General features: G+C 50.7%; 1 protein-coding gene across 1 annotated transcript in view; it reads left to right on the top strand.

Annotated features, from left to right (window-relative positions):
* Window positions 1-296: 296 nt before the first annotated feature.
* WNT9A (Wnt family member 9A) overlaps window positions 297-10056 on the top strand; it is a 40811-nt gene continuing 31051 nt past the window's right edge. The window contains exon 1 of the mRNA XM_063301911.1: window positions 297-428. Within this exon, the coding sequence (XP_063157981.1) occupies window positions 322-428 (107 nt within the window). The 5' untranslated portion in view covers window positions 297-321. The remainder of the gene's footprint in view (window positions 429-10056) is intronic.

The raw sequence follows: 10056 nt of genomic DNA, 5'->3' as shown, positions 1-10056 counted from the left end.
CGCTCTTTCTTTCCCATTCACTTTCCCTCTTCCCCCTTCTCCTTCCGCCCCTTCCTTCCCTCTCCCCCTCCCCGCCCCGCCTCGCCCGGCTCCGCCCCCCCGCCGCTCGGGCCCTCCCCGGGGGCGGGCCGTCCCCGCGCCCCGCCCCGCCGCGGACTCCCGGTCTCGGGGCCCCGCCCCCCAGCTGGGCTCTCGCCGCTGGCCTCCCACCCTCCCGCCCCCCCGGCCGCCGCGCCTATAAAGGGGGCGCCGCCGCCGCGGCCGCGGCGATCCGGCTGCGCGGGGCGGGAGCGCGATGGTCAGCGCGCGCGCCGCAGCAAGATGCTGGATGGACGCCGCCTGCGGCGCGGGCTCCTCTCCTGCGGCTCCTGCTGCGCGCTGCTAGTGCTGCTCGCCTGCGCGCCGGAGCTCTCCGCCGCCTACTTCGGGTGAGCGCCGCGCCGCGCCGGAGGGACGCCGCCTGCGCGCGGGGAGCTGCCGCTGGGATCGCGCTGCGCCGGGGGAGGCGGCGCGCCGAGGCGGCTCTCGGGGGAGCCCGCTTCCCCGGGAGAGGAGCCCCGCTGGCGGCGGCGGCGGCGGCTTGCCCGGGAGCGAGCTGCGCTTGGCCGGCGCCCTGCCCTGCCCTGCCCCTGCCCGCCGGTGCCACCTGCTGGGCCGGCGCCCCCTTGGCCCTCCGGGCGCCCGGCCTCGCCTTGCCCGGCCGCCGCGGGGCGCGGGGCGCTCGCCTCGCTTCTCGCCCGGGGCCCCCCTCGCCCGCCTTACCTGCCGCCTCCGGAGCGCCGAACAGGTTGCCGCCGGCTCCGGCTTCCTGCCTGCGCTGGGGACTCTCCGCGCCAGATCGCGCCCCGGGTCCCCGTGGCCGGCGGTCGGTTTTCGGCTTCCGGACCGTCGCTGCAGCCAGCCCTCCCCTCCCCTCCCCTCCCCCCCCCGGCCTCCCGCGAAGTTTGGCAAACTTTGTAAACCACCCCCCCTCCCCCCGATGGAGGTGCCGGCTGACCTGTGGGACTACCGAGCCCATCGCATGGCATCCTGCTGGCAGGGGATGTCAGCTGGGGGCATTGTGGCTGTGGTTCGAGCCCCCTGTGTGGTCCAACTTGGGGGCTGCGAACAGGTGGGTTGCGGTCCCAATCCTGCCTACTGGAGTGAATGCCGAATTGGAGAAGAAGGCAAGGAAGGGCAGGAATATGCCCACCTTTGATATGGCCAGACTCCTCCTGGGAAGAGAGTTAAGCCTGTCAAAAGGAAAAAGTGGAGGACTGTCTTGTTCTGCCCCTTAACATCTTTACACCTACGTGTTTTATATCCTCTGAGGTTGTCTTTTACTAACCTGGTTGCATGTCCAGGGTGATATTTCCTAGTTATTGGCAGAGGATAAAAACTGAAGCCCACCGGGCTGGTGAACCATGAGGACTATTTCAAAGTTGTTTCTGCTTACTTTCCTAAACTTAAGGAGAGAGATGCACTTTAAACATGTTCCTATTCAAGATTTCTATTCTGTTCGGATATATGGAGCTAAGCTGATGGGAAGTCCCTGGCTGAGACAACATGGGAATTAGAAACAGTTTTATTAAATCCTCCTTGGAGATTCTTTAGTGCCTGTTAGTTTTTCAGCCTGTGCTGCTTCCCGCTGATGCCCAGGAAGATGTATGTTTTCCCAGTATTTCGCTGTGAGAAATTCAGGGTGTCCCAGCAAATGATGGATTGATGGTCTTGAATTGGGCTATTTTATGCATCTTGGGGAACTCAGCCATTGAAGAAACAGTGGGGTAAATGGCAAGAACCTGTATTCCAGTTTGACTGCGGCCCTTTTAACAAAATCTAGAAAGATGTTGGTTAATATAATGATCTTTCAAAAAGATCCAGGACGTTAGTGAACTATTATATTTGATGCTTGGGGGCTTTAATGGCAGGATTTTAAAGGATCCTTTCTAGGTTTAATGCTACCCTAGAGTTCCAAGCTTTCTGATCGAGTTTGGATCTGACGTTTTCTTGGAATTTGAGAAAGTTATGATTTTGGAGGGCCCCTTGCTTTTAAATAAAGTAGGTCGACCCCTTCAGATGTGGTTTGATGTCTCAGCTGATAAGAACTGAGATGCTTGGCCACGTCTCCTTTTGCCTTCTTGCTGAGGCACATGGGGTTGCTGTGCATGGTGGTGGTCAAGTCAAAACCAAATGGTTGTGCCCTGTCTCAGGGGCAGAGGAGCAGTTACAGATTGGCTATCAGGTGCCTTTGGATGATGAGATAATAATTTGGTGGTGGTAGGGAAATATGTGGGGCAGGATGCCTGAAATTGCTTTAAGTGTCTCCTCCCTACAAAACATCTGCTTTCAAATTTTGCATTTCTCTAGAGGGGTGAGCCTGCTCAGGAGCTCCAGGCTGACATTAGCTTTTAACACTGGCGGGTCTCCCTTCCTTTCAGCCTCTGTTGTTCTGGCAGTGCAATTTTGTTCATGCCTTGTGTGGAAAGGGGGGTGGGGGCAGCTGGCTGGTTTAGCATGGGGCAGACAATGAGAGTCAGCAATCGGTGTCCCCATCTTCCTTGGCCTCCTCCAGATGTTTCAACAGCATCTTCCCATAACTTGATTTGCTGAGAATTCCAGAAGCCATAGTCTGAAACCAGCTGGAGAGAATGTGATGGTTATTATAATGGTGAAGTCTCTGTTTTGAGTGTGGGTGCGTGCATGCATGCATGGGCAAGAAGGGAACTGTCACCCAAGAGATGCGAATAATTTTTAATACCCTGGCTGTTCAGGATATGTGTTTTTGTCTTCTGTAAGCTCCAGTTGCAGAAGGTGAGTGGCATTCTACGAGGACAGGTGGTGTGTGGCAAGGTTGTGGCTCTGGTTGAGGGCATCCCTTGGAGATTGCCCCCCCGCCTGGCATCCAACTGGGAATGAGTTTAGGCTGCAGCTGAGAACTCTGGTTAGGCTCCGCGTTTTGCAGAGATGCCTCAGGAGCTGAAAATGTGTGGCTCTGGTTCTGCAGCAGCGTGCAGCTGTTTTTCTCCTACCCCCTCCGAGCCCAAGTGGTGTTTCTGGTGGGCAGGAAATCAAAGTGGATAAACAGTCTTCTTTTCTTTCCTCTCTGGGTCTGGGAAAGTGCCCCCCCCCAATTTGGAACCTCGCTGGGCTGATCTGGAAGTTGGTTTTCCCCTCCTCTGTCTGACCTGCGCCCGATCAGTTTCTCTCATTTCCTTTCTGGAAATCCAACATGGGCGCGGACCCTTTTTCCCTTGTTCTGGAGGGGAAGATCAGCAAATTTGCTGTCGGTGTCTTTTAAATTATTCTGAATTTTTCTAGATAGAGTTTCCCTCTGTTCAAGTAAATAGGATGTGCTTTCCCCCCTTGCTTCTCAGCTCTCCCTTCTTCTAATTAAGTTGGATGACGATTCGACTGTCTAAAACAGCATTTTCCAAACTTGGCCACTTTAAGATGTGTGGACTTCAACTCCCAGAATTCCCCAGCCAGCAGTGCTGGCTGGGGAGTTCTGGGAGTTGAAGTCCACACATCTTAAAGTGGCCAGTGGCCAAGTTTGAAAAGCACTGTCTAAAAAGTGCCTGCTGTCTTGTCACTTGCTAAATCAGCGATTGGAGCATGGGGGAAGGGTGTGCATGAAAAGAAACTGCAGTTCCCACTGTTGCCAGCAGAGGGGTCCATTAAACCGTTAATTAAAAGAAAAAAACCTTCCAAATTTGTTGGTGTTAAGGCTTGCAGGTGTATCCTGTGCTTTAAGAAAACAAAATATTTTCATGGGAAAGTTATTTTGCCCTCTTTCTCTCCCCTCTCCCCGCCACCGCTGTTCATTTCCATTTATTTTCTTTCTCCCTGGGAGGATCCGTACAGAGGTAGTCTGGATTTGAAGGTGAATGGCGAGGTGAGGTTGCTCCAAAGCGGGGCCCTCTGTATTTCTGAAACCCCAGTTTTGCAAAATGGGGTTTAAGCAAGGTAGGCTAAGAATGGATCGTTGATCCTTTCGGGCCTCGGCCAGAGCCAGAAAGGAAACCCCCTTGTTGCATCCGTAAAGAGAGATTGATGTGCTGGGTCACCCAGCATCTTGGGAGTTGAAGGGAAGCCCACCCCCCCAATTGGTAAGCAATGCAGGAGACATCACAAATGAAGTTGACAGGTAAAGCCCATGGCATTTTGCAGGCTGCCATCACCCAACTGGGTTAGTCAAAGATGCCATGATAGAAAATAATGTCTCTGCAGATTGTCCTGGGATCTCTGAGTGGTCTCCCATCCAATTACTCCCTAAGCCTGTCCCTGCTCAGCTTTTCAAAATCAGCCAAGGTTAGCTAAGTGTTGACCTGTAGGGGTCTGGAAACAGTTTTGAGGTCAGCTTGGCTTCTGGTGAACTTCAGAGACACATCTGTGGAGCTTTCTTAGTTACAGTGCAGAAGTGGTTGGCCAGTTGATTTTACTAGAATGGGTTTTATTTCTTTGGATTCCCAGTCTGTGGTGTAACTTTGGATTTTCCTGTGGTCTTCCATCCAGGTAGTGCTACTTGGTGGTCTCCCAAGTCACAGGAAGGCTGAGTGCAATGTGGGAACCTAAAGCGATACTTCCCAGACAAGGAGGTGCCAAGCTTTAGAACTGTGTTTCTCAGCCTTAGCAACTTTAAGATGTATGGACTTCAACTCCCAGAATTCCCCAGCCAGCAAGGCTGGCTGGGGAATTCTGGGAGTTGAAGTCCACATATCTTAAAGTTGCTGAGGTTGAAAAACACTGCTTTAGAGCACTCCTGCAAAAGGTTGAAAGGGCTCTGTGCTACTAGGCCCCCTAATAGCTGTGGATGGATTAGGTTTTATCCCACTGTTCTTCCAGGACCCACATGAGGGTCTCCCTGCATTTTTCCCAAGCTAGTCTGGGCTGAGACAGAGGGATTGGATCAGAGTCCCCTAGGGCTTCCATGACTGATGGGGGCTTGAACCTGGGTCTCCCCACTCCTAGTTCAGGACCTTCCTGTATTGGTATGTGGGAAAGACCTGGGAGATGGTGTGAAGAGATGCTGCCAAGGGAAGGGTCAGATAAGAGACGGCTTAGCCCACAGCTGCATAATGGGCAGAGAAAGAGGCTCAGGAGGAACCCTCCCTAACTTCTCAGGCTGAAAAGGAGATGGGGGGAGGATTGTACTTTCAGACTTGCAATATTCTGTCAGTGTAGCTTTACAATAAAGGAGAATTAGCTCATCTAGTCATGGTTCCTGTCTGGTCCACCTGGGAGGGCTGACACTTCCCCACTGGAGCACCCCTTGAGTTGAGAAGGAACTGGCTCAAAGCAATTCCTGGTGGTCCCCCATCCATGCATTCACTAGGCCAAGCCTCTTTGGCTTCTAGGATTTTCTTGCTACCTCCCCCCCCATCTTTCCTTTCAATCATGCCTGGAGTATTAAGGCACCAAGTCAGACTTCCTGGGGGCTCCATCTATGCTCTTTCCCATGATGTCCTGGTCTACCGTACAGCCCTGTGATTTCTCACCAGGGTCCCATCCCAGTGGGAGCCCGGTCTGGCCCTGCTTAACTTGGGGATTGGCTGGGAGCAGCAGCCAATGGCCTTCTTGCCTTCCGCCGCCTCTCTTTCTACTCTGGTCTGAACTGCTGTGATATGCGGGGGCGGGGGGCAGGGGGGCTGTTAGTGCAAGTTAAAAGGCTCCTGTGGTGTGAGATGAGTATAGGAGAATTGTGGAAGCTGAGGTCCCACCGCCTCTGAAAACATGCCATCTTAGGAAAGGCTGCTCAACAGCTTTTTCACTTTTCCCTTAAAAATGCATCATGGAGGGTCTTTGGGTTTGATTATCTGCCATCAAGTTGGTGCTGACCATTAGATAGATTTGTGCTTTATTTCTAACCTGGTCCTTCAGGTCTTCCAACAGAAGCCATCACCACTGTAACTGAGTCTGTCCGTCCGTCTGGCCGGCCGGCCTGCCTGCCATTCATCCTCATGGATTTGCATTCATCCTTTGAAATTAAGCAGAAAAGTTTTTTTAAGCATAACACAAAGTTTAACTATGGAATTTGCTGCCACTAGACATTGTTGGCTGAAAATTTGGATGGCTTTGAAAGGGGATTTCCTTGCACAAAGACTCTTTAAATGGCAGCTAGTAAAGACCGCCCTTTACAAATTTGTTGGTAAACTTTGCGGATCTACCGGTCTGGCCACTGGATGAGCCAAATTCTGAACTGGGTGGCCCTCAGCCCAAAGGCCGTTCTTAAATTTTGAGAAGACTCTGGAATCGTAGAATAGGAGGGTTGGAAAGGATCTTAGAGGTCATCTAGTCCATCCCCCTGCCCAGTGCAGGTATCTGTTACTGCAGCATCTCCAATCAATCAATCAATCAGTCAATCAATCAAATAAATAATAAGGCCAATAGAACCAGAGCACGTATTCACACAGTCCTCTGCCTTCAGTAAATATAAAACAGAAGATTCTTTTTTCAGAAGCCGAGCGGCAGTGCCTGCATGCCATTGGCTGACTTCAGAAACTGAACCAGGGCTGGACTTAGTTAATACTTGGATGGGAGACCACCAGGAGCTGCACTGTAGACTAGGAAGTTGAAAAATCATCCCAAAATATGTCGGTGGCAAACTATTTTCATTCCTTGAATCATGAAATGACGAGGATTATGTCCCTGGAGGAACCCATTCACCCATCATTGATGGCTGGTATTTTTTTTGGGGGGGGGGGGAAGAGTAGCAAGCTTCAAAGACTTTCATGCCGTCTTTGGGGAGGGGGCGCTCACCAGCAATAGGGACCTGCTTTGCTTTCCGGAGTGGAAAGGACCCGTTTTGTGCCTGAGCGAAGTGGGGAGGGGGCCAGCAAGGTCACTGATTAACGTGTCCCTTGGGAAACCAGACAAGGAGGAGGGGGACAACCACTTTTTCTTCCACTCTGCTCCCCCCCCTTGGACAGGATGCCTTTCCTGTTTAATCATTACAAAACAGTGTGCTTTATCTCTTATTTTGAGGTTTCTTATTAGAGGAGCAAGTAATTGAATTTGCAGGGAGCCGATGGGGGGTGAGAAGCGTGTGTTGGATGTGTAAACCAGGATTTAGAGGAGCCACAGGGGCCTGCCTGATGCTGAGCTGCTGGAGGGGGGTAGAAATGCTGTCAGTGCCCTTGTATTTCTTGCAGAAATGGCGCTACAGGTAGTCCTCACTTAACAACCACAATTGGGACTGGAATTTTGGTTGCTAAGCAAAGCGGTCATTAAATGAATCTGACACGATTTAATTACCTTTTTTGCTCCTGTTAAGTGAATCACTGCGGGCATTAAGTGAACCAGGTGGTCATTAAGCGAATCATGCCATTCCCCATTGATTTTGCTTGCCAGAAGCTGGCTGGGAAGGTCGAAAATGGCGATCACATGACCACAGGATGCTGCGAAGGTCATAAATGCAAACTGGTTGCCAAGTGCCCAAATCGTGATCATGTGACCATGGGGACCCTGTGATGTCTGTAAGTGTCAGGACTGGTCGTAAGTCGATTGTTCAGCACCATTGTAAGTCCAAACTGTCACTAAATGAATGGTTATTAAGTGAGGACTACCTGTAGTCCTCTGTGTTCCTCCATTGATTGGGATTGGAGTTGGTCCAGAAACCTGCCATGCTTGGCTGGAGGTTCCTAGTATGAATCTCTTTCATTGTGGTTTATTTAACAACCATGGTTTTGCACAGGGGGGACAATTTCCATGGAGCTGGGAGCCATACTTCTAATTTATTTGCCCGTGTGTGTGTGTGTGTTTTCAGGGATCAGCTTTCAAGAGTGAAATAGATTTAAGGCATCTATTTTGCCTCCTTAGTTTTTCCTGGAAATAGGAAGTCAGGCTGGGATTTGGCAGGGAGGAGAGTTGGGGGTTTTAAGAGTAAAATGGATGATTTCCCCCCCCCCCCGTTTTGCCCTGAGATAGGAACTAAATTCCCTTTAATGCCAAATTTTTGTACCAAGTTAACTAAACACCTGTTTTTTTCCTGCTCCACCTCAGTTCTAGTATTGATTCTGGAACATAATGGAGCTGAGATTTTTTTATTATTATTATTTTTGGACAACCCGTGTATATCCTCCTGATTTTTAAGTCTCGTGTCTTTATTTTTCCTTGTAAAAAACGCAATGCAAAGCAACCACTGGTGGAAGGAATCATGCGGAACAGTCTGGTAAAATCCAACAAGATGGGAAAATCTGGACTAACTGTGTATTTTTCAGTATTAAGTCCCTCGTTTCCAGTAAGAGTTAAGTGTGTGTGTGTGTGGAGGGGGTAAATCCATAGATTGGGATTTCCCCCCCCCCCGCTTTTTTTTTTTTTGTATAAATGAAAAAAGGCAGGGGGCAGTGATTGGATTTCTGGTTCTCGTAACACGGTCTGATCTGATCAGTGGAAGGTGTTTTGAGTAATGATTGATCCAGGATCAGTAGGGTTAAATCAGTGGTTTTCAAAATTTCTTTTCAAATGTCTTCTAAGCCACTATCCATTTAACTGGAGCTTGTTGGATAATCGACTGTTACTTGGCCTTTTGCATCATTCCAAGCTGCCAGAAGCCAGCCACATCAGGACAAAGGCTGTACCTGCAGATGTTGGGACAGCAAGAAACATCTGCAGGGCCTGTTCTCTGCATCTGCAAGAGGCCTTGCTAGGAAGAAGGGGCATGCTTCTTCAGTTGGTCCTCCTAAAAGCCCCCCAGGGGTAGGCAAAGCAGGCTTGGGAAGAATAGGTGGAGAATGTGCCAAGGCAGGGCTCCAGAGTGAGCCACAGTGCAGCAAAGGACTTGAAGGTGGCTTGGCTGTAAGTGATGCTCTGAAAGCCAGGTCAGAGAGAGCGGTCCAGCGAGAACTTCTTTTGGCAAGCCATTGGGGGCCCCTGGTGAGCCACCTCTGGCAGGCAGGCAGGAAAACATCTGCCTTGTCTTCTCTTGGCAGGAAGAATGGCAAATCACCTTTTGTGTGTGCGTCAGGGATTTGCACAACTGCAGGATGCTATTTGGTGGCTGATGCTAGTTAGGCAGGTCTGGCTTTGCGGCTTGGGAGAGAAAGCGGCCCAGGGTTTGTCAGGAGTAACTTGGTGGTCTTTGCAAGGAAGATGGATGGATGGATGGAATCGGGGCAGCTCATCCTCCCTGCTCCCTCCTGTCACACAAAAGAGCAGGAATCCACCCACCCGTCATCTCAAGAAACCTGCTCCCTCTAAGGATCAGTATTGCCTGGAGGGATCCAGAGAGGAGAGGATCAAAGAAGCCTGTCCTGGTCAAAAACCGTAAGAAAGACTTTCAGGAAGATGGGTAAAAGCTCACTGGAAAACACCCAAGCTTTTCAGGCGGGTAGATCTCCAATCCCCTGAGATTTCAGGCCAAGCAAATGAGCAAGAGGCAAGAGTGGGACTTAGTGCTGAAGGCTGGAAAACAGCATGGCGTGAGAGCCTGGGGCTGGGGGGCGCGTTCAAGATGCTGCTGAGATGACGGTCCAGTGTTTCTCTGGTGTGCACACCCACCCCACTATTCTACCAATAATTATGTTTGCCAGGCATTTTATACTGTTTTCTGGTAAGAGTGCAGCTGAGCAGGGCTTTATGTTCCCAGGGTACAGAAACACTTTTGCTGGCTATTTTTCCAACGGTTAATCATTCACCTTCTACCACCCAAGCAAATTGGGTTCCCTGTCCCCAGATAGATGCTAAGTAATGTAATGATCAATAACCATTTGGCAAATACCTTGTAGGGTTCAACAACCTCTGGAGCAGGAGACAGCTAGAGAAGGTGGCTTGCTGGGTGGCTCATCTTACAGATGAGTTGGCCCAGTGTTTCCGCATTTGGATAACCTCCGTATATGTAGGACTTCAACTCCCAGAATTCCAAGCAATGGGCAAGCTGACTGGGGAATTCTGGGAGTTGAAGTTCACACATCAGGGGAGTGCTCCGTTTAGGAAACACTGAGTTGGTTAATTAGGGCTGCCTGTTCCATGACTTCTCTGATCTTGATCAGTACAAACTGTAGTCTGGCTCAGGATGGAGGTTTGTGATACGCAAACTAAGCTGGCGCAGGCTTGGTCAATTTCTTGATGGGAGGCTGA

Source organism: Candoia aspera, chromosome 4 (genome assembly GCF_035149785.1).
Source record: "Candoia aspera isolate rCanAsp1 chromosome 4, rCanAsp1.hap2, whole genome shotgun sequence".
Lineage (NCBI taxonomy): Eukaryota > Metazoa > Chordata > Lepidosauria > Squamata > Boidae > Candoia > Candoia aspera.
The sequence above is the reverse complement of the archived record's forward strand: the minus strand, read 5'-3'. Positions and strand labels throughout refer to the sequence as shown.